Source organism: Labrus bergylta, chromosome 19 (genome assembly GCF_963930695.1).
Source record: "Labrus bergylta chromosome 19, fLabBer1.1, whole genome shotgun sequence".
Lineage (NCBI taxonomy): Eukaryota > Metazoa > Chordata > Actinopteri > Labriformes > Labridae > Labrus > Labrus bergylta.
Window position 1 is genome coordinate 10,005,795 of NC_089213.1, and position 25,504 is coordinate 10,031,298.

Here is a 25,504-nt window from a genome sequence, read left to right on the forward strand (position 1 = left end):
TAAACAGTGAATTTTATGTCCTTATTTTATGTCTAGTTTTATTGTATTCATGATTTAGTTTCCACTTTAAGATTTTTTTTTTTGCCACTGGCACTTAGCTTGAAATACCAGCTATAAAAGTCTAAATTATTCATAAAACTGTTGATGTATCTGTGTTCTTCTGTCAGTAATTCAGAACTTCACAATATAGATTTATAAATCCCCCTTTGAAAATGCTCCCGTTGTCCGCTTTGTCAGCAAAGACGTTCGAGGCTCTTCCAGTATAGTGTCTAAAAATGATAGGTCTGCAGGCACAGTGAACTTAGAATCACAGGGAGAGGTGGGGTCTCTTTCTGTACGACAACTTCATGAAGAGAATCGGGGGAAGACATTGGTGTCATTTCAGGACAAAATGGAGAGCATGAACTTGTTGCAAATTTCTGTTATTTGTCACCTGATTTACCATTCAAGTACAACTTTGTTACTGAGTCTGATATAAGCTTTTTCTTTTCTATTTTCTTCCTCACAGAAAATGGCCGAGCATAAAGCCTGATTTATCTTTCGGGCTTCATGTGTAGCCTCCTCTTTATCACATCAATTTAAACAAGATGGCCTATTGACCATTTGCTTTTGCGTTGAAGTGCACTCCAAGTCCCTCAGCTTCTTGAAGGGTTACTTCACAAACCTAGCCACTTATGGCATCGAAATAATGCAAAAATAATGAATTTGTGATTATTTAGAGAGTTATTTTGACATTTCCCTTAAAAAACACCTGATCTCCACCTATCACCCATGTTATTATTATTAGGTATCTGGGGGCAACTGTCAATATCTTTTGGCTTCTGGTATAGAAAGAACATCATCCAAATAATGAATATGTTTACCAGAGCCTACTCTTCATTTCCTTGTTCATTAATTACTTTATAACTGCTGTTTAAGAAGTGACTGGTCTTGGAGTTGAGAGATCATGACGGATTGATTTTTGACTGTTTCGAATATTCATTAACTTATAAAAAGTCTGAATGTTTAAGCAACTTTGATCTCATCTTAACAAATATATTTTTTCCATTACTTTTTCCCAGCACCTGGTTGTAATAAGGTACTGCCACCAGATGGTAGCGGTAGCGCACCTGAAAGCTGTTTGCTAACAACCAATTAAACAACAGAAGAAGAAGAAAACATTAAAGTCAGGTAGCTGTACAGACAGCAGAGATGCTAATAAACAAAGTGTGCATCTCTTTAATTTCACTTTACACTGTAAAGAAGATGATCATTAAACAATCTTATTTACTTAACAAGTGAATGTTAAGTGATTGTGTGTCGACTCGGTTGCCATGGCGTTGTATCTGTAATGGCAGCAGCATGATTTGTAGCCTGTACGTTTGGACATGCAGTGGACACTCAGACTCTTCATGCACTGTGGTCTTCTGGCACAACTGTACCCACTATACCAAGGTGCATGGATAGTGAAAGGCTTGAAGAAGTCAAAAAGCTTGTAGTACAAAGATCTTTCTTAACTTTATTAGACAGACGCGTTTCGTCTTGTGGTCCTGATACTTTCATTGCATGCGGTAAAGAAAAACGTTTCAACAGTCGCACATTATTGACCTGCTAAAAGTTCCTCTTGACGCTCCAAGACTCGTAGTCTGGTGTCTCCTTTGTCATACTGTAGCTGTCATTTTCATTCAATATTGTTTGCGCAGCCTAAAAATGGATAGCATATGGAGGGTTAAAAGCCAAAATGTGTTGGTCTAGTAAAGGTATTCCAATTGATCTTGTTATTACTATTTTCGCTGGAGCTTTTTGACCTCTTGTATTGTAGATTATTCATGGGAACGAGAAAAACTGACAGTTTAGTTTTTATGTTTCTTCAGTCCTCCTTGCGTCACACAGCTGTTCCAGTTTGATGTGTTCACATTTGATGCAAACAAATTGACCTGGAATCTTAAATTGTAATGAATTCAGTGAGGATGAAAAACAATCCATGTAAGTGCAGCCAGTGTTTGATTAACACGAGAGCCAGACCGATTAATTGGCCAGCTGATAAAATTCTATCAATATCAAATTATTTTCTCTCCCCAATATCGACATCAGTATTGGACCGAAAAAATCCCATATCAGTCTGGCCCTATAGTGAAAACAACGAGGTAGTGACTCCATATATAATGGAGTCTACAAGTTGGCAGGGATGTGAACAGATGGAAATAAGCCACGACCAAATTGAAAGAACAAGTGGAACTCACACACACTCAGAGCTTTAAAACTGTGAACCCGACTGAATCCTGAGAGGGAATTGTTCTCTTGAACAGTCAAACTTGAGCTATAATGCCTCGTTTTATGGTAGCAGCAGTGAGAGTGGAATACGTTAGGGATGGAGGTAAACAGAACATTTTGCACACTGCACACTTGAAAGATTGTTTTGGTGCATCATCCAAAAATGATTTCATACAATTTTTACTCTTCACAGATTGTCCTTCACGCATACACATCTCATATATTACTTCTCATGCAGCTTAAACCTGCACACAGTCTCCAAATGACACCTGCTGCTTTACAAATTATATTAGATCTATCCGGACAAATTGGGAGATTTAAAGTGGCAAAGCGATTCAGAAGCTGTCAGAGTATTTAAGCCCACTCGTTACTGTCAGACTGATTTGTTTGGCACTGGCAATAAAATAACTTTTTTTTATTCAGAAACAAATGTTCAGTCATGTCAACATTTCTAAAGTGCAGCATAAATACAGCTGATGTCTGGGGAAAAAAAAGGACTTCGAGCAAAGTTGTTGGATGAAGGCAGGTTTAACAGGTGCAAATATTGAATGTCTCGTTTAAGTTCCTGTCTTAAAACAATGTGATGTTAGCTCAGTTTTTAGAGCAGACGATCAGAGCAAACCTTTATCCATGCTGCCTTTCATCCTGCCTTCAACTGCTGTTCCTCTTGATGGTTGACACTTGAATATAACATCTTTGTGTTTGGGAACTGTATAAAGACGCCCGTATTTCCTCCCCTCTCTTTGTTCAGTAAAAAAAAAAAAATCTTTCTTTGCTGATCCATGCGTCTTGTTTCATGTGCTGCTCTAACCGATGTGCTTTGCTGTAAGGACTTCTTTAAAAAAAAGCAGGATAGATGCAAATCAAAAATAGTTGTCCTCCTAGTTTAACCCCTTGCATTTATTATCTAACCACCCTGAAGGAATGTGTATTTTTGAATACTTATTGAATGTTTTTCTCCTGTAGGTGTTTAGCACCTGGTATCTGTGCACTCTTTTTGGAAGTCAAACGCTTGGAAACATTTCCGTTTAAAGTTTGCTGCACTGGCAAAGTTGTCTTCTACTCACTGACTCACTGACATATCAAGATGACGCCAATAAACGAGTCCTGACAAAGAACAGCTTAACAAATGTTCTGCCTATTGTGAAAATCACAATTGGCATCTGACAAAACACTTAGGCTAATGCCCAAATGTTGAAAGATTTAAATGTTTGCTACAAAGGGAATTTGAAGTAACACAAGTAACTAAAAAAGGACTGCCTGAAGACCAAAAAATAGAGCCTGACCGTTTAAGCGGCCAGCCCATAATTTCGGCTGATATTAACATATCCAGTGACTGTCGGTATCGGCTAATTTTATCTCAGATTTGCGCCTACTAGATTTATTCTCCAGTCAAAACAGCATTGCATTTGAGTTTCACTGTATTACAATTGCAGTTCTCTTTCACCAGCAGGGGGTGCTATATGGATTACAACAAGCATGATCACTCTCCAGAGTGTCAAGCGGTGATGCATGTACATGTGCAGTTACTTTCCAGTTGAGTGACCATCTTGTCCTCACTGTCTTTTCCAAAAGTGTTTGATAACTGTATTTGAGGGATCAATGTAATGTATGTCTGTGAGTATCTATCTCTAAGGGTCGAAATAGATCTAAGAAAGATATTGCCAAATTTATCGGTATCTGATTTTTTTCCTTCCCTATTATCGGTATCGGCAAAAATTCCGTATCAGTCAGGCCATTCAAAAAGACCATACAAGTATTTGTCTTGCTGTTGTGAATCTTCCTCAATTGTGCGCTTGCAGTGATGTTGTTTAGGTCATGATAAGAACAATCTGATGAAATTCTTTTCCCCCCAAATTAATCAAGCAATAACCCCGTAAAGTGCCATTCATATCAGTTATTTACAAATGAATAAAATGCTGTTTTTTTCCTGGTGTTTTCTGAAATTTGATGCTATTAATCATAATAGAACTACCTGCTCATTATTGCTTCATCTCTCACAAAGCAATCTATGGGAACAGAATCAACATTTACACAGAAATGACTGTTTCATTGCACAGCCACAGTTTAGCTCTCAGTCCTGGAGTGGCCCCTGAAGAGTTTGGCTGCTGTGAACACTCAGAAATGGCTAACGGGGGGGAAAAAAATGACAAATATGTCATCAATCTGGAAAGCTTTGAGCCAGAAGGACACCTCAGCTATCATCCATTCATCTTGGGGTACTTTCAACCAGGCTTCTTCCTCTGGATCTTTCCTCCCTGCCACAGTCCATCCATCTCAATCTCACTTAATTATCTTCTTTATTTCTTTTTTTCCACTTCTTTCTGGCACTCTAACTGCGCTGCTTCATTTTCTTTTCGTTTACTGTTTGCAACAAGTCTGTGATTATAGGTTTGTGCCTTCCTTTGTACACAATGTATGTATGTAGTCAGTTTTCTAAGAATGTTTTTTCTTGTACTTGGAGCAGTGCTTGAGGTGGAAAAAAATGAAGTTCTGCTTGATCTCTAAGTCACACCTTAGCATGTTTTAGCCATACACTGAATAAAACATTCAGTGTAGTGTCAGTGATGCCACTCATTGGTTTCTGTTGAGGTGTTTTGAAGCCTAAAGATGGCAGTCACCATCTTAGAAGAGCTGACTCTACCTTACTTTGGCTCAATCTAGTAACAGGCGAAGAGGTGGAACTGAGGCGGGCCTTAAGCCTCCTGAAAAAAAACAGCTACTGCAGACAGCTACTGGAGGAACTGCAGGTTTTTTTTTTCCCACACTCCTGCATTGGCTTCATTTTTCAACACCAGAGGTTACGTCTTGGTTTAAGCTGGTATCAGCAAGTCCTAAAGTATAACAAACTGAAGTTCTGCAGTGAGCAGAATACTATGAAAAATGACCCAATGCAGAGGTTAGAGGCCTTGTAAAGTTTATGTTTGTAATCCTTTTTATCTCTTTATTCTTGTTTCGTTGCTTCAAGTGAACCTGGAAATTTATGTGTAAGAAATTATGCATGTAACAAGTACAAGGTGGGAGAAATGTAGGAGTAAATAGTGCAATGGTACTGTAGCACGTATAGAGGGAAAAGTGATGAGCAGGAACTGGAAAAGTTGGCTGAAGCCCCGTGTCCACCTAGCGTTTTTTTTTTCCGGGCAGAAAAGCGCTGGCTGTGCGCTTCGGAGCGCTTGCATGAAGCGTTTGGGCGCTGAGAAGAAAAGTGCTGCATGTGCATCCTGTATCTATGACAACAGTCTGTTGACAACGGCTGCTGTATGACCGTCACTGCACCGTTAATTTTTACTGCCCGATTTAAATTTGAGATCAGACAAGGAGCAAAGAGGATGTGGGTTCAAGACGTGATCTGTAGGCAACAAAACTACAGGGAATATCATACATTTTGAAAATGAGCGCCAGGTACACCAACAGCGCCTTTCTGAAAAGTTGAAAGATTTTCTTGAACTATGGGAGCGGCCGCACAAAAAAGTCATAGCGCTCGGGGGGGAAAAAAAGATGCTGGTGCTCAGAAAAAAAAAGCTAGGTGGACACGGGGCCTAAAAGGGTGCTTTAGTTTTAGTCCATGAAGTAGTGCCGTCAAAATGAATATGCATTTAATTGTTCCCAACAACTTGTGCACAAGGTTATTATATGTAGAAGCTAAATTTCTGACCTTACTAAAGTTGAAAGGATTATCTTGCCTTTGTTTGTTCAAGAAAAATAATGGTAAATGGACTTGAGCTTGTGTAGCGCTTTTCTAGTCTCTAACTACTCAAAGTGCTTTTACGCCGCAGGTCACACCTACACATTCACACACTGATGGTAGAGGCTGCTGTGTAAAGTGACCATCAGAAGTAACTTATTCCATTCATACATATGCATATATGTGTCTTGCCCGAGGACACATTGGACATGTTGCTGCAGTAGCTGGGGATCGAACTCCCAACCTACAGTCCCTACTGTATGACAATAATGACAACTGAGCCCCTCCCTCTCTGGTTTATGAAAGTGAATACATCTTTATGTCATTTTTAAATTAACAAATAAAGATAAAGAAATCCCATTAATATGTTGACATCATAAGATTTCAAAAAGGTAGCCCTGTAGCGGGATTTAGACCTGAAGGCTTTCTCTGCAAGTAAATGTCCGTTTCTGTTTGATGTACACCCTCAAAACTTGCAGAGCCAAAGAACATTGTATGGCTGGCTGAGCAGCAATGTTCCCCCAAAAAAGGTATTGATGGTACAATAAAACTTGCAATTGTACTTGAAGGCTGGGGCTGTTATTGCAGAGAGAGAAATGTCACGGGTCATTAATGTTGAGCTAATTTATATCTCATAAAAAAGATGAAACGTCTACAATGGAGTGTGGATTGTCAGGTTGTAGAGAAAGGGAAAGTAATAGTATCTTAATTGTTGCTGCCTTATCTTCAGGTACTTGTTTCTGTACCTGTATGTAATGTACTCTATCTACTCTCCAGTGTTGTAATTTCTGCTCCCATTATGCTCCTACACGTTTAGAAAAGAAAGAAGTCACCCAGAGTCTGGAGAACTACACCTCCAAGTGTCCAGGTGGAATGGAGGTCATCACCCTTCCTGATGGACTCAAGCTCCCTCCTGTGCCTTTTACAAAGCTTCCCATCGTCCGGTAAGTCAGACTTTTCTATGATTGTGGCTTTCTTGCAACTTGTTCTGTGTTGGCTCAATTTTTGTTTGCGCAAAATTCATCCAAATTACAAATTTGGTCTGGTTACATTGTGTAAAAATACATAAAAAAAACCCACAAAGAATATGATGTAAAACCAAATGTAAAAGGGTCATAAAAAATGGCGGAAAAACACAGCTAATTAACAGGAGCAAAAGGGCAATTCAGTTATTTTAAACGTAATTTACATACACATTGTGTTGTCTATATGACTAATTGGTAGAAAAATGTTGGGTTCACCTGTAATAGCTGCAACATAATCACTGCAATCACATGACCCGAATCAAAGAGAGTCAGGTTTGTTTTTTGCCATCTGACAGGCTCAGATTGTTATTTCAAGTTTCTGACTATGACGTCTGGTGGCTTTGTTGAAAGAGATGTAGTGTCTCTATAGTGAAACAAAAATCTCACCTTTAAAAGTAGGTCAGGGGCGCTGAGGACATAGCGGCATGTACAGAGGCCGAAGTCCTCCAAGCGGGCGGCCTGGGTTCAAGTCCAACCTGCGGCTTCTTTCCCACATATCATTCCCAAAGCTCTCTCCCTCGATTTTTCTACTCTATCCACAGTCATGTATAAATAAAGGCAAAAAAAAACCGATCAGTGCTTCTTTTTTCTCAGTCCGCTCAGAGGCTTTGGGGAAAAAAAAAAATATTCTGAGCCTGACATTGGCAAAATTAGACGATTGTAGCTCTGATCGCATGCATTTACCAGGAAAAGAGGATGTTGCAGCGCTGCAGGGTGGTGCGTTGGTCAGCGCTGTCACTGTGACTCTGAATTGCCAGTAGGTGTGAGTGTGAGTTTGAATAGTTGTCTTTATATTTGTCTGAGACCTGTGATTGACTTGCAACCTGTCCAGAGTATACCCCTTCTGTCGCCCAATAACCGTTGGGATCACCTCCAGTCCCCCTGTGACCCTGAACAATATAAGCAGTATAGATAGTGGATTGGTGGACTGCCTTGCAGCCATAACAGCCTGATTTGCAACTGCAAGATGAAGCATTGCATCTGATGCATTTCCAAACTTTTTGTGACTGTTGATTTTTGACCCCAAATTATGTAAGCAGTAAATTACTGAATACAAATTAGAACGCCTCTAATGACTGTTTGGGGTCAATAACATGATATCCTCATCTAGAGCCAGGACTCTGATTGGCAGGTAGGTAGTATTACTTCCTTCCAGACGAAGTAGCCAGAGCTTTTGGTTCTAAGAACGTCTTGTAAGGAAACAAAAGGTGCCCTCAGACATTTGTCATCGGTTTTATTTTTTGGAAGACCCTTGAATACTAGCTGGATAAGCACTGGCTTTTGCGTATGACTGTGGAGCAACCATGATGCCAGTGATCAGAATGAATCCGATTGTTTTAGTGCTGTTGAAAGACTCCGCCTCAGAAATTCCCTCACAGTAGGAAATGACTACCTGTTGTACCTGTTGTACTGTTTGGGGTCAATAAAACATGACCCTTATTTAGACCCTGTTTCCTGCAGTGGAATTGCTGATTTCCTTCAAAGGATTCCCAAACACATAGTAAAGTTTCCAGAGTGAAAGCACAGCTAATGGCTGTTTGACAAGGAAACAAAAATGGATACATAGACGATATTGAGTGGCATTAACAGTTTCAAGTGTGATGCTCTGTGAAGTAAATGGGTGGAAAATGTCATTTGACAAAACATAAAAAAACATTGTTGGAAAAGTGAGGTACCAGCGTCTTGCATTCATATTACTTAAATAATTGATCTCTCAGCAAAGTCCTTCTCAAAGCAAGACAGATCTGCCTCAAGGCAAGGAAAAAACAAGACCCAGGAGATGACAGCTATCTGTTTGTTCACATTAATTCATAGGCATTAGAATATTTCCACAGTGCATTTTTTTTTTCGTCATTTGTGTATAAAGTTCCCTTGGAATTGTTCCAGCAGATATCCTCTGAGTTTTCAGAGCTTTTTGAATGTAAAAATAATTAGGTAAATACAGGCTTTCACTGCAGTGAGTAAGCTACTGTAGGAAAATGAATTGCTGCAGAGCTTTAGGCAAATCAACAGTAACCAGGCAAGGCCAATTAATTTGTTCAAACTTTCTTTTGAATTCTTATTCTGCCTTCAGCCCTTTGATTGTTCAAGACTTTTATCACAATGTGAAATGATCATTTTTGGTGTTAAATGTGCCTTAAAAACATGTGGGAAATGAGCCTTACTAATGTCACTGTTGTTCTTTTTTCTGTGATGCCAAAACTAGATCGGTGAAGCTCCTCAATCTGCCTGTCAGTCTGCGTCCTCACAAAGTGAAAGGCCTGCTGGGACAGAATATGTCCACCGCCAGCCCCTTCATCTACTCTCCGATCATTATGCACAACAGAGGAGAGGAGCGCTGTAAGAAGATTGGTAAGCCCATCACCGTTTCTGTTGCGCCCATGTATGCATAATTTGCTTATCACAACCTGCTGCACATGCTCACATTAACATTTAGCATTTGGGTTTGGACACTCACACTCTAGCACTTGAATGTGAAATGACTTGAGGATTAAAAGCTGTCTTTCAGTCTGAATATACAGTTCTCTGAATCTACATCAGGTGTCATCTGGATCTGATTCGTTTGACAAAAGATAATTAGAAACAGAAGATAGACGCTTGAGTCTACATATTGAAGCTGGGGACTTACGAAATGTAAAGTGGTTGTGGAACTGTTGGAAAGCATTTAGGGTTCTCATCCACTCTGCTTCAGGCCTGTAAATAGTAAATGGAACTTGTATAACGCTTTTATAGTCTTCTGACTACTTAAAGCGCTTTTACACCGCAGGTCACATTCACACCCATCAGTTTGGGAATGGGTTTACTATCCCATCAGTATGAGCTTATCCCATTCATAAAAAATTATAGGCCGCGACGAAGCAACAGGAGCACTTTGGGGTTAAGTGTCTTGTGGCTACTGGGGATCAAACCCCCAACCTTCCAGTTGAGAACAACCAACTCTACCACTGAGTCATAGCCGCCCCAGTGGCCACATTGGCTGCTTATAACATAGATCAAGGGATCAAAATGTCAAAGGAGCTGCCTTTGTTAGGTCAGTCATAGATTGGATAATACATTGGCATGGAGATAATCCACATTTTTAATGCAAATAAAATATTACAAATTGTATGTCATTAATACGATCCATTTACCAATGAACCTTTCACATTTTATTCTTTAAAATATTACACATGCCGTAATTGAACTCATGCAAAATTAGGTCAATATCTCCTTTTTTTGTTTCATCAAATGTTTTGTTGGTCTAGGGATTCATTGACTTTCTAGTTTCTATCATTTATTTGTCCACAGTCAAGCAAGTCAAGATAACTTTTTGAAATGAGGGGGTTCAAATGACTTCTTTTTAAAATTCCATTCCAATTTTTGAATTGACATCTCCACCTCATAAATGCCATTTACAGCCTGAGATTCATCAAATCCACCTACGGAATACATGTAAAGTCACCTGAACTTGGACCTGATGTATTTATCCACTTGATATTTAGGCAGCAGCAACGGGCCCAAGGATATACTTGAGGGACCTGGTGTGTTACTGACTGGGAACTGAAAAGAACCCCCTATTGTTTGCATTGTGTCTCCAGAGAATCCATTTAAGTGTTTTATGCTGTCCCAGGTGCTGAGCCATCAATCAAAGTCAGGTTTAGCTTTACTCTGATCTGGAGTTGCAGTGCAAGTCAGTTTGGGATTGTGTCGGTGCAGCACTTGCAGACACCAATCGAATCAACTTGTTGCCAATGCTGAGTCGGGGACATTATGCAAAGCCCACTTCATCTGACATCACTTTCAAATCTCATCAAGATCCGTCCCTGGCACTTTGAACCACTGGGATACACCTTTTGTTAAGTTACCATTTCTGTAGTTGAATGTGTGTGAGTAGTAAAAGAAAATCTCAAAAGAACATCAATCAGAGGCTGTATTAATCTGTACTTGTATTGAAGAAAATATGCAATTTGTAATAAATGTACCCTTTTTTACAGTCTTTATTATTGGCCAGGCTTCTGACTTTTACTTGGCACCCAGTCATGATATGAATACCTGCTTTTAAAAGACAGTTTACTGTCATCATAGCCTCACATTGATCAAGCATTGTTGTCAGTGTTCCCTTGATGTTTTCCTGTAGAAAAGCTACTGAAACAACAAGTCAGACCTTTGGAAGCTGTGTATCATCATCAAAAGCCTGAATATTTTGGATTACTAGAGTTAAAATGCTAAATTCAAATCAAATACATTATGAATATTAGGTAATTAAATGTTAAATATATATATATAGCCAATTACAGTGTACATAACCATTCACATAAGAAACGGAGATGGAGGGAACCCCGAGAGATTTTTAATAAACGTCTGGACCCTCGAGCTGCTCTTTTCTTTGATCTGGATTTACATGTTGGAAGTTAGATATTCCTCTGCTACAGTCTAGTGTTATGAAGCTTTGGAGATTAATTCCAAGACATTCTCTCTTCACTCCTTCAAGGCAACTCCCAATACGCAGTAACAGTAGAAATCAAGTCTTTCAAGCAAGGTTTTCCTCTGAACATGCATGCGCCTAGACCACGAAAGCATGTTGCATGTGCAAATAAAAAAAAAAAAAGGCTACACGACACTGATTGTCACATGTGCTGTTGTACCCACAGTCAATAAGATTCAAGTTACAACAAGGAAAATGTCAATCCAAAAGAGATTCATGCCCCCTAAATCTTTTTAGATGTACTAAACAGCAAAATGAGATGTTTATTTAACCAGGGGTTTTGCACTTAAGATTCTTTTTTTTCCCCATTCAAAGCTTAATTTCCAACAACTTTAAGTCATACTCTGTGGAACTGGTCAATATTCAGCCATAAACAAAAGGTCCAATAACAAGGGATTGGGCATTTCACAATAATTGCTGTGAGACTTTGAGGATCTATAACAGTGTCCAGAGCTTTCCATTTGCTTCAGTGTTGGTTGTTTATTTACTACAGTGGAATAGCGACATACAGGAAGGGGAATTTTACTCAACAAGCAACTTTCTGTTTTAAAAAATGAAGCCAACGCAGAAGTGCAAAAGACTGCAGTTCAACTAGAGGCTGGCTACAAAAGCCCCACCCAAAAAGTTATTCATGATAAAGGTGTGGGGCTGAGCTGACTGATAGCTGGGTGCTTTGTAGCTGTTTGTCAGGAGGTCTAATGCCCACCTCAGCTCCAGCAACTTTTTCTGGAAATTATGAAGTATGATTGTTGACATACAGAGTCTCGAGAACCAATGTGGTTTGATTGAAGTTACCTTACCTCAGTGCAATAAACTGTGCTACACATGATGAAAGCTAGACTGAAGGAAAAAGATAAATCACTGTCTTCCTCTTGGTGGGGGTGCTTTCATTTTGACAGGAGACAGTAGTGAGGGGTCAAATGGGTCGGACCCTGGGCACATGGAAAAATACAAACTTGACTCAAACCTCTGGTTCACCGTGATGCACTTTATTCCTGCTGAGTCTTGACAAGCTGTGTATTGCATCTGTTCCTGCACGTCCTTTTAAAAGATTTCTTTTTTTTTGTTTTTGTTTGGGTGGTTCTTGCGTTTGCCCACTCTCTGCAGAATTATTCAGAAATAATATTGACTAAAGAGCCACTTTTGTGTGGCTTTTAATGGCATTACAAGTTTAGCAGATAAGAAAAGATACGCTTCATAACCCTCAAGAGGAAATTGGCGCTGGGAATACATCTGTACTGAAACTATAGACCTTTAGATATATTGTTCAAGGCGGCATGTTTATGCCCCTTTTAGTCCTTCTCTGCAATGTGTAACACAAGGAGGCAAAATTCAACAAAGAAAAACTGTTATATACAATATATTGCGCAAACCAGCTATAATGACGGTTTTTGTCTTTGTATCAATGCTACATGTAACTCGAAATATCCATAGTATCAATAAATGAGTGGTACAGTAAAGAACATACTTGCAAGCAAAAAAAGAGTATGAAGCAGCTTCACTACATGCACAATGGTTGCTTACAGGTCGGATGATACACAGTAAAAGTCATTACCTTTTCTCACTTTTTTTCCTGAATTTTGCGTTCAAACATTGGCTAGCCCCAACTAGGGGGCTATGGCAGAAAAAATGAATTTCTGGACATTTTGAGGAGTTTTGTGCATGTGTGAAAACAACACTGGTCTTCTCCTGGACCTTCCAAGTTGAGGAGACACCATATTCATGAGGACAAAATGTGTTAAGTATTGTTCCTGCTGCGGTGGGAAAGTTTGCTCAACTTTCAATATAACATCATTACGACAAATCACATCATGACAACATTTTAAGTTGAGATGTTGTCATTATCTAACTTCTATTTCAAACATCACCATCGATCTTCACAACCAATGTGTTCTTTAACCTTCCCAACATTTTTCTGTCGAATGGAAAGGAATAATGGACCTTGTTTTTGTGCAATCTTTTTCTATTGGTTGTTTTAATTCTTGCATCTTCAGTTTTTAACCGAATGTCCAAAAGAAATATATATCTTCTGAGTCGTTAGTTTTTAGTAATTTCAAGCAAGCTCCAGAGCACTGCTTTAGCTATGTTTCAATGCATTCCCTCCTGCTCGGGGGTCGCTTCATTTCCCATGGATGATTTTTGCTCCGGTGCTCAGGCATTGTGGGAAATGTATTATTCAGTATGAAAGATTAATGATGCAGATAGGTTCACAGAATATTTTTCTGTAGGATGCAATAACACCACCAAACCTCTTTGGTTCTCTCTTAGGTCAATAAAAAGATGGTTTTCAATGCACGTGCGAGACAAAATAAATGCCCTTTAAGGAAGCAAACACAGGCAATGTTTAACAAACTGTGCAGCCATGCATTCACTCAAAACATTCATTATTGCTTTGAACAATGAGGTCTCAAAGAGCTGAAGCCTTTGGAGATCTATTCAGAATCTCAATGGCCACTTGAGGCGTCTGTACTGAGGCAATGCAAACAAGCAGACAGCAATCCACTTTGTCTTTCTACCTTCTGAAGTGTATTTCACACTTAATTGCAATGAGAGAATGCCTGTAAGCCAGACCTGAGGATGTGTGGGGATTTCCAGATTCCACATCATATATATCTTTCTTTTGACTGACTTAATTTCCCAAGGTACATGGATGAGGTTTGCCTTAAAACAAATCCCTTTTCCGACCAGGGGTCTGAGCTCAGGTTGTCAGGTCCTTATTTTGCAAGTCTATTTGCCACAATGGACTTTCAAATGGACTGGAAAATGTTACAATGGAGATGGGTAAGCCTACAGTGGGACTACAGCAGCTTCACATTCAAACAAACCCTTCAACAACTATCTCAGGAATGATGGATAATGCAGTGCAGAGCTGCAATATTTATTTTCTCGAGTAAGACTAAGCTGTTGTTGAACCACAAGTTATTCTCTCCGGAAGTCAAGACTGCAGCTCTCCTCTGCATATTCCGCCCTTATTATTAGAATTGTTATAAATCTGCAGAACAGCACCCATTATTCAATGCTTACCTACCTTCTCTTGTATCTCTGGAGTTGCTTTAATTAACTCCTAACATAATGTGATGTAGTTATCCGTGCTGTTCGCACCTATCTTCAAGAGTAGGCCAACCGACTGTCTCATTCAGGAAACAATGATGAGCGCCGAATCTATCACCAGTTATAAATGTGAGGGCAGAGTGATAGGACGTCCACAGGCTTTAGAGTGGGCAAGACACTCAACCATAAGCTGCTCCCGCTGCTTCGTCGGCGTTGTATGAATGTGGATTGGTTGAGTCTGATGGTCACTTTACATAGCAGCCTCTGCCATCAGCAAAAGCGCTTTGAGCAGTCAGAAGACTAGAAAATAACTATACAAACTCAAGTCCATTAAACATTTACCATTTACCAAGTCCATTTACAATAGCCATTCTTCCTTAAGGGGACATGTATTTTATGCTTTTACATAACTTTGGGAATGTTGGATGTGTCAGTGAACCTTTAATGCTGTGTTTTTGTCTTTAGTCTAAGCTAAGCTAAGCTAACTAGCCACTGGTGTAGATTCATAGTAAAGGATTAGATTTAATTGGAAGCCTTTAGTGTCATTGTATAACAGGATTCGACAAGATAAACGGATATAAGTAGAATAAGATCTTCATATCTTACTCATGTCTGAAATGAAACCCGCCTGGGTGTATTTCCTTAATGTCAAGCTGCCGATCTGAAGAAGCTGGTTGCAGTTTAATCAAAGCATAACTGAAAGCCAGTTGGTGACATTATTACACATATTTCTTTTAAATGTATGTTATCCATTACTGGCTGTTGCCTTTTTAGATGTTTAATGGCAGTGCAGCCTAATGGAGGATTTCCCTCAGCTCGTTAATTCAAAATTGGTTTTTAATACAGCTGGCATCTTGTTCTAATGTATTCATGTTTCTCTTTTTGCATTTCCTAGACTTCCAGTGGGTTCAAGGAGATGTTTGTGAAGTGCAGCTCATGGTCTACAACCCCATGCCTTATGAACTTCGTGTTGAGAACATGGTCAGTGAAATTCATTCTACTAAAAACAGAGAATGTACTCTGCTAACATGCTATATGGTTTACATTTTTGATTAATCTACATATCTCACCGCCAGCTTTGTAAAAAAAATAACAACCTGCTGGAATGTTTTTCGCCCAGTAGTAACATAAGCTGTCCCCGTACACCCACATAAGAACAGCAAAAATGGCCTTCCTCTCTTCTTTGATAGCCTCATTAAGGTGCCTTGAAAGATTTTTGACACTTTAATACAGTAATGATGAGATGAGATGGTGAGAACAAACCCTTCTAAGTCCTGACAGTAAAAAAAAAAACAAAAAAAAAAACATTACAAGGGAGCGCCACACCCCCTGTAGTGCCATTACTTTTATGGTTTCACACACCAACTTATCACACCCGGTAGGTTCATATTGAGGTAAGCTTAAGTCCATTTGTGCCTCTATTCTATGCCAAATAAAGTTTGTAAAAAGACAAGACACCAGGGAATCCAATTTGATTATGATGTTCAACGGATGCTTGGTTACTGCAGCTTCTAAGCTTTAGAAGATTTCTTGTTAAAGGTTCTTAACTGTTGCATAAATCACAATTCTGACGGATCCTTTTTTACTATGTGCTTTTTAACTTCTTAACCAAGGGAGCAAAAACTTACCAGATAAAAACTGCTGTTCCACCTGCTCACTGCTGTGTCTGTATATGAATGCAGTGATGCGCAGCAACCTTGAGATGCAAAGTAATCATCAGGCTCAATAAAAGACCAGCAGGGAGAGGCCTCCTATCAGCTGCCAGATAGCAGCTGCAAACACAGCACCTCATGAAATGTACTACCTGTCAAAAGTGATGTTGCCTTTAATTGTTTGGGAGAGTCAAAGACAAATTGCCGTGAAAGTTTGGTGGCAGATTGTGAACGGAGACAGCGGCCTCTTAATTGTGGTGGCTGTCTCCGAGCTGATGCCAAATAGACTTGGACAGCTCCTGCTGGTTGATTTAGCTGCCCTGCATCGTCTAATAACAGAACATGCGGCGACAGACACAGGAAATGTAGACAACCTCCAGTTTGAAACATCTGGGAAGTGTTTAAAATGGATGAGTAATCACCAGACAGCTTTTCTCTGAGAGTATTTGTGTGGTTTAAAACACCAGGGAGGAAATGTTATCTCTAATAAATATTGAAATCACTAACTCACAAAGTGCTGGTGAAATGGACCAAAGTAATATCATGAAAATAATTTTTGTAAAATAATTAGAACTTTTCTGTTTTAAATTTGATACTACAGTAAATTAATCATTTGAGGGATTAACCAAGCGAAGCTTCAGCATTTGCTATTTCCAGCCTCACAAATTTGTTTGTGTTGTTAAATGTATTTTTTTACTGAATATTCTTGGGGTTTGGACCTTTGGCCTTTTTCTTTTGGGCTTTCAGAAAAGTCACCTTAGACACTGCCCTTTAAGAGGTTTAATGACCTCATTCTAAATTTAGTATTAATTCAACTCTGCTTTCAGTTTATCATCAAAAAAAAACAAACAGTTGGATCAAAGATTCTCTATTTTTTTTTTTTTGGCCAAATGTTACTCGGCATGTCAGAATTAAAAAAAAGTTAAAGTTAAGTGTCTCTGTTTACTTAAAAGCAGAGACACGGAAGTAGCTGACAAAGCAACAGAGTCCGCTATACGATGCTTTAATGAGAATGTTTGTCTTCATATCAACGCTACGTGTAGTTCAGCAGAATGACAACATCAACAAAAGAGCGGAGAACTCCGCCGTGCAGCAGTCACAGTTTACAAACGTCACTCCCCATCCTATTGGCTCGAGGTGAATTCTCCGGAGAATATCCTGCTGCGTTCTCACATCAGCTCCCTCAGACTCGCTGCAGAAAAAAATCCGGATGAAGTCCGAACGAAAAAATTAAGCTGTTAGGGAAATATAAGTCGTTTTTTTCAGGAGTTTTCTGGAAGTGTGAAAGGTTTAATTCTTACCCAAACAGATATAGCTGATTTCATGCTCTGCTTTCTTTTTTTTTTCAAGTTTTTACTCACTCTTATGGATACGCTTACATCATGGGTATTACAGATAATGAATTACAGATTTATAGACACTACAGATATAAATAAGTGCTTTTGCTAAATTAAAATGCAGCAACCAAGCTTTAATTTCCTTGTTTTTTTATTTATATAAATCAGTTTTCTTTGTCAGCAAAAACCCTGTGTGCTGTTTTCTGGTCTGTTCTTTTTTTTTCTTTCAATTAAAGTAAAAAAAAAAAAAAAGATAACATTAAGAAAAGAAATGCACTTGATTCATCATCTGAAGCTCAGGGAGTTGGAGCCCAATAAGCTGCCTGTTTGCAGAGTTTCTCTGAGGGGGAACCATGAAATCTGCAAGGTCAACTAGTGATAATGCTGTTATTTACTTGCCCCCCTCACGGGTGAATTGATCAGGTCACAGATGGAAGCTGAAGCATTTCACAGCTCAATGGCAGCTGGGAACCTCAGGTGGTGCAGTAAAGTCACACAGGTAGAGGCCGAGAGGGTGACGCACGCTGCCCAGAGCTCCTCTGTTACTCAGACAAAGTGACTTCTGCTAGACCGGAGCAACCATCCATTCACTTTACATGACTTCCTGAAACACACCAGAAAACACAGACACACACACACACACACACACACACACACTCTCTTAAGGTCACTTTCATCTTCCATCACCAAGGTGACCCTGCAGTTTGGCAGGACAGGTCCTCCTTCTCAGTCATCACACTACTTGAGCGTAAATACCCAGCTGTGGGCTTCATTGATTTTCTATTGACGCAGTGCTTTTTTACTCCCACCCTCAGCGATTCATTTTCAGAGGAGGATGAAATATTTCCGTTATTTTCACTTCAGTGGGATTGTATTGTAGTCTACACAGGCAGACTAAGCTCAGTGCAAATGCCCACACTAATTCACTATAACATGCATTATTTTAAAACAAGCAACTTATAGAAACATTTATGAAGCCCCTTGAGTTATTGAAGTTATTACATTGAAATAGCATTATCATGTACTTAACTGTCTTATCTTTCTCCACCTCCCATACACTCCCTATAAGCCTCTCAGGTCTTCTCTCCAACGTTTATTGGCCGTTCCCCATTGCTGTTTTAAAACACGGGGTGAACGTGCTTTCCAAGCTGTTGCTCTGAATCTATGGAACGCTCTCCCCTTGTCTCTGCTGTCCTTAGACTCCTAACACTTTCATGAAGCAGCCGAAAATGTTTCAGACAAGCATTTGTCTGTAAATTTCCCCGTTGTGGGATAGATAAAGGATTATCTTATCTTATTTGGAGAACTTCTTTGAATTTTTGCACCACTCTAGTAACTGCATCAATTGTCTTATTTAATTTGCTTTTATTTCTCAGTGGCATTTGCTTTTAATGCATCACTGTAATTATTTGTTTTATTGTTGTTATGATTTTTAACCGTCTCCCCTGTGCTTTTTATTGTTCTCTGCTGTTTTATTTTGTTTTATTGTGTACTCGTTTTAATGATAAGCACTTTGTGATGTATATCAGTCAAAGGTGCTATACAAATACACTTTACTTACTTAGGCCCCGTGTCCAATTGCCGTTTTTCGATCCTTAGGCGGCGAAACTACGAGGAATATTAAACATTTGGAAAAGAGCGACGGTGAAAAGTTGAAAGATTTTCTTGTGCTTGTAAAAAAGACTGCGGCGAACGCTCTCTGCTCATTAAAAACTATTGAAAAAAAGACAGTGGTGCTCAGAAGAAAATCCTAGGTGGACACAGTGCCTTACTTACCTTTTTTTTTAAACCAACTTTACCACTGACACTGAACTTCTGATGACCTCACCAGAGTCAAACTGAACAATCTAGTGGACTGAAAAAAAACATTTGTCTTTGCCATGCTTATACAAAAAAGGATTTTGTATTTTTGAATTCACTGCAGTAAATAAGTAAGTGACATAATAAAAGATAGGTACCTGCTTGGTAATCCCAAAAGGTTAAAACATTTCAATGTTTTCAGAAAAATCTGTCTTTTGAATCTGTGTTTTTCATTATGTTTGTCTTTCTACTCTAAGCCTCCATGTTTGGCATCAAATTGGCAGTTTTAATTAATCCCAATCAATCCTCATTATCATACCGTTTAAGTATAATCAAAGTAAAGCGTCATGCTTTTTTCAGGTTTTCTGCAATGAAGTCAATGCTCATGTTCCCCTACAATACAATTAACTTTGTGTATGCACTAATCGTTGTTGTTAGTGTGACAGGCTAATTAACCTTTTCAAGGCAGAATGCAAATTAACCATTTCCAATAGGTTAACACCGATACTTCTGCTTTCAAATAAAGGAGCATAATAATGTCCTGAAGTGAAAGGAAGGAGACTGAAATCACAGCCGTGGTTGCGCGGAGGTTCAGCTCTCCGGCAGCCTTCCCTCCAGTGAGGTAGCGTCTGCTGTTAGGGATTGATGCAGTCATTACGTCACCTCAGTCTGCCTCGTGCAACCAGGCGGTGTGTTCAAGGAATGTAAATACAGTCAATCTGAGGGAACATGGGTGCAGTTTCAAAGAGAACATCAGAGCCACATTCAGTCTGTCTACAAATAAGGCTTCTGTGTATGTGTCTGTTTTAAAAGTTTTATAACCTCCTCATCAATTAATCATAATGAAACATTCTTTATCATTACCATTGACAACCTGAAAGTGATGTCACAGGCAGCCTTTAACAAGAGCTGTCTTTAAGGGAAGAGGCCACACTGTTCTTGCTCTAGAGAGGAAGCTAGTGTCAAATGACATCATCTTTTTAAAGAAAGTTTATAGACCTTATTAAAAAATGAACTTGGAGCCCGGAATTGATAAGGCGGTACGTGAATGGCATGTCCTATTTTGTATAACAAATTGCAATAAATGAATGTCTTGTTTGTTTGACTTATCATGTTTGAAGAGGTTTTTGCAGGACAACTGTCCATGTGGGGAGCAAAAGAGGCCTACTGCATCTGTCAAAATGCAATCTCAGAACCCATTGTGTATTATAGGGCTTTCACACTTGCAGAAAACTCCTGAAAAACTACTGATATTTGCTGGAGGAACTGTATGTGTGAACGCAAAACAGCCATTTGGACTTCAAATGGAGTTCCTCCTGCCAGACCCCTGGTATTTTTATTCCTCCAAACTACATGTAGCATTGATACAAAGGCACATATTCTCAATAGAGCATCATATAGAGGATTCTGTTGCTTCGTCCGCTACTTTTGCATACGTTTCTTACCTCAGGAGACCCCCCTCCTGTATGACAGGGATAGTCTCCCGCTGTGAGGAGCATAACGTATGTATCAGAAGAATATCCTCCTGAAATTATCAGGATATTTTCAGGAGTGCAAATGTGAAAACTGCGTTAGTCCACAGTTAAGCTTTTGGTAGATTTCTATTGATACTTATCTTCAGATGAGCGCAGATTACAATCCAGTTATAGATATTGTTTATCAGCTCCGACTTCATTCTCAAGTCCCAAATGGCTTGTAGGGCAGGATAATAGGCTACAGCAGAAGCCCCCCAAAATATTGGAATTGGCATTATAGGCGTGTCAGATTATGACCATAGACTCTATAAAACATGGCTGTAGTCCCAGTGATGTCACCAACTTGTTTCTGACGAAGCATTTTGAAGCCCAACGGTGGCGGTTGTCATATTGGAAAGGCTAATTCCAACTAACTTTGGATCAATCTAAACAACACAGCCAAAGAATGACAGAGTGAATGAAGAATGAGAAGAGCTGAGTTGGGACATAATCCTCCTGGCAAACAGCTACAGTGCATCCTCCTTTCAGTCAACTCAACATGCTGTTAATTATGCAATATGTATAAATAAATCTTCGGTTAAATATCAGAACAGATGAGTTTTAATAAATGCACCTCCTGTACAGGTTTTTCTCTTTTGGACTTCATTTTTGGCTTATTTTTCTCAACATTAGATTTTGCTGCTTGATAATAGAGTAACAACTGGTGGGTCTGAGTTTGAGTTTAGACTCCCAGTGTTAGGGCTAGTGGAGTTAAAACTAGCCCAATTGGATTATTCACTCACTGCTGTTTGTGGTCCTGGTATATTGCCTGTGCCCTTTTGATATTGTTCTGAACAGTAGGTAAATAAAATCCATGTGCGATATAAAACACTGGGGCGCTGCTTGGCCGAGGGGTTAGGGCGCACGCACCTTGTACAGGGACTGTAGTCCTCAAAGCGAGTGGCCCAGGTTCAAATCCGACCTTTGGCTCCTTTCCTGCATATCATTCCGCACGCTCTCTGTCCATGATTTCTGGCTCTATCCACTGTCCTATCTCTACAGTAAAAACATAAAAAGCCCCCCAAAAAAATTCCTTATCACTGCCTTTGCTCTCTTTGAGGCTTTTTACGTATTTTTAGGTGGGATATGTCATTCTTCTCACTGATAATTATCCTTTATTTTTATCACAATTGGGATTTTATTTCCAGTATTTTAGTAGCACTCACTGTTGTATCTATCAGCGATAACAATACTGTATTCACCAATTAAAACTCTGAGATCTGGGAACGCTGTTATGTGGCCAAGAGGAAGTCAAAGAGGTGAAGAAATGATCATTTGGATGTTAGCTTTCTTCCCAGATCCTAACACTTACGTTCCTTAGGATTAGTATGTTATCATAACCAATACAAATAATTGCAATAACTGCAATAACAAGGCCAGTTATGTGAGAGCTAAACCAAACAGTTTTTTTTAAATAATTAGATAAATCCAAGATGGTTAAAGTTCACTAAAACTTTCATTATTTCTGTTCTGACACTCAAGTGAACATGTTCCATTGCACAAAAGAGGCTGGCTTTAGATTTTCTGCTCTCCACATCACCCCAGCAGGAATCTGGACTCAATATTTTAGAACTGTTCTGATCCCTCTTCCCTTTGTGTTGTCATCAGTAGGATTGGCTTTGAATCACGTCTTTGGCACACATGGCTCAAGTGGCCATTTCCCATGGAGAGCATTTTTCTCCAATGGAAATGGCCGCCTCATGCTGGCAGAGATTTAAACTTCGGGACCTCATGGGCGGATTAGGATGATGAATCACATTAAACAGTTGGAGGGACACTTCACACTGAAGTGTTACCAGAGAATCAGACAGCTGCACGTCACTTTGCTTTTTCTCAGAGAAAGGCAGATTTATGCCATGTTAGTGTGGTGACTAACGATGCACTATTTCAAAAGAGAGCTTTGAGACTGGATTGGCTGTTTTATAGTGTCAGTCAGTATTAAGCGGTTTTCAAACAATTACCTTTACGATAATAAAAAAACAAACAACAAAAATATATCTGTATAAGACATTATGATTAAAGGTAGAATGTGCAACTTTTTTGATCCAGTAGATGTCCCTCTTGAGCATGAAATCAAAACAAACTTCTGTTTGGCCACACCTCCACCATACTGAAGCCTCCACTCTCCTACAGCGACACACCTCCAACCCTCCTCCACTCGGGTTCCCACGAAGGACTTAAGTGCAAGCGGAAGGCAAAATTTTCATTAGCTTGAGCTGTAATTGTCTGTGACCTGCATTGTTGTGTTAGCAGGCTAATGTTAGCACACTGTAGTAAGCTCTAATTCAAATTAGCAGCAGGCTTATATTCGTCTTCTTTTTTCTAGTCCTTGACTTAAACAGCTTTTATACGCAAAAGTTGATTCACGTCTTTAAAGTCTTTTACTTTGATATACTTTACTACAATGTGCCATTTTGTCTCTTTCTGGTTTTTTAGGGTTTACTGACCTCTGGAGTGGAGTTTGAATCGCTGCCTGCTGCTCTCTCCCTGCCTGCAGAGTCCGGCCTGTACCCTGTCACTCTGGTTGGTGTCCCGCGTACAGCTGGCAACATCACTGTCAACGGTGAGTGCAGCTGGAGAGCTGTTCCATTCCAAAACTGAACTGCTGGAGTACCAATCTCTTCTCTATTAGCTGGTTACACAGCCTGATCAAAACATGGATAATTCTTGATTTGCTCCTCTGAAAGGAAAAAAAAACAGAAACTCTACGATGCATGCTGAAGGGATTCAAAACATTCTGCTCAGCAAGATGTAGTTAACTTGTAATATTAGGTTTAACTTCTCAACCAAAAATGACATCATATTGGCTGGGTTTGTGTTACTTATTGCCTTCAATGAAGTGGCTAACATAGTGTTGTTGATTTGTATGTAGAAACATAGCTGGTTTGCTGAATATGCCCTGAGATATGAAAAATTAGTAATGAGCTCTTCTCCTAGCCCTTAATAAATATGTTCACACCTGACTGGCAGTGAACAAATAGTTTAACTAGCACTTAAATGTTAATAACTTAGTAAAGTAACCTTACTATCAGTGTTTATTGGTCAAATCTGATTGGTTTAGCTTACAGATGCTGTCGTCTGTCAGCAATCAGCACACTCAGGATCAGCTGGTTTGTTACTTGGTTGCTAAAAATTAAAGTGATGTAGCTAACTTCCCATTCATAGTTTTAATCCATTAATACATCAGACAGAAATCTATCTGTGTCCTCTACCTAATGTGAGGCACAAGTGTTTTTGGTCCTTTTATTAAAGCCATTTCATGCTACTATGATAGTTGATAATTAGGTATGATGGTGAACTGATCAAAGGAGTTATGACTCAGCATCACATCTGGTGTTCTAATTTAATGAATGATTGCATTTCTCGGAGGTAGGGGTGTGCAATATTGACAAAAAGTCATATCTCTATATTTTTGGGAGTTTGCTAATAACCATAAATGACGAGTGTGTGTTTAAAAAACACTCAAGTTTGTAAAAGTCTTGTGTTGTACTAGCTCTCTTCTTGTTAATTGTATATTAGATTTTGTTTATGATTATAATAACAACTTACCGAAATTTCCCCCTGGGATTAATTAAGTATTTCTGATTCTATATATTTAAGAAAAACAAGTCTTGTTAGTTATCTGAAATCACCAGAGCAAGTCTTCAGATCGAACGGTGCAGGTATGAGTAAACCATTTCAAAGTGATCTACGAGATTTACCTTGTAAAATATTGTACAAAGTCCAACAAAAACTATTACGAGAGCATTTTAAACTAGGCTTGGCTGGGTGAATCTTGGATCCAAAGTAGTCAAAAGTTGTATGAAACCATCTCTCTCGACTGCTTGAATTGGCAACATGTCCTTTGCAGTGTGATTGGCGACAGGATTATTTCTTGCCATCTGTTGCCCTTCTAGTCATAAGGCACTCTTACTCAATGCCAAAGTTTGCTGAATGTGTTTTTTTTGTTTTTTTCCAGTTCCATAGCTGGTTTTGGCGTAGTCGACCGCTCACTCCTGGAGCTTTTCATATGCTTCCCATCCTGTGCGGTGGTTCATTTGCAGACGGTGAAACAAGTTAATTGTCAAGCTCTTTAATGGCAGGTGCTTTCTGACATAGTCTGCAGATTGGCTTTTTTTTGGGAAACATCCGTCTTTTTTGAAGCCAAACCACCTCCATGCGAGTGAGGATGAGCCACGTCTCGCAATAAGCTCTTACGACGTCAGTCAGACGTGAATGTGTGTGGACTCTCTAGCAAAATGAGCGACATACAATGCAACGTTGTTAAAATAACAATTAAGATTGTATGTTCAACAGTACAGCACACCCCTACTCAGATGTTGTAATGAAATTGTTACATTTCTGCTGCATTCACTGTTTAAGAAATAAACAATACCCTTGATATTACCTAAGATCAACTATTGTTCTACAAAACATGCTCCTCAAAGGCTGAACATTTGTTGCAATCTCACTTTGAACACAGGTTACCACACTGCAGTGTTTGGCGTGACCAGCGACTGCCTGCTGGAGGGCCTGTCTGGTGTGAAGACAAGCGGCTGTTTGGTGGAGGTCATTCCTTCCCTGCCTCGTCTCCAGCTCAGCACATCACTGCCACGGTCAGGAAATACCTCTATTCCTATTCTTGTTTTTATTCGTGCTTATGAGTTTACATCAACGCTATGAGTTCACCTTATTAAAATAGACGACATTCAAATAGACAGAGCTAATGATGTGTGTTGTTTC

The 25,504-nt window shown here is 39.3% G+C and overlaps 1 protein-coding gene across 2 annotated transcripts in view; it reads left to right on the forward strand.

The window, feature by feature from the left end:
* The window catches only part of trappc9 (trafficking protein particle complex subunit 9), a 211,615-nt gene that overhangs the window by 26,725 nt on the left and 159,386 nt on the right, over positions 1-25,504 (forward strand). For both annotated transcript variants that reach the window (XM_065948209.1, XM_065948210.1), the window contains 5 exons: positions 6,756-6,882; positions 9,170-9,315; positions 15,375-15,460; positions 23,219-23,345; positions 25,245-25,377. In XM_065948209.1, coding sequence (XP_065804281.1) covers positions 6,756-6,882; positions 9,170-9,315; positions 15,375-15,460; positions 23,219-23,345; positions 25,245-25,377 — 619 coding nt within the window. The remainder of the gene's footprint in view (positions 1-6,755; positions 6,883-9,169; positions 9,316-15,374; positions 15,461-23,218; positions 23,346-25,244; positions 25,378-25,504) is intronic.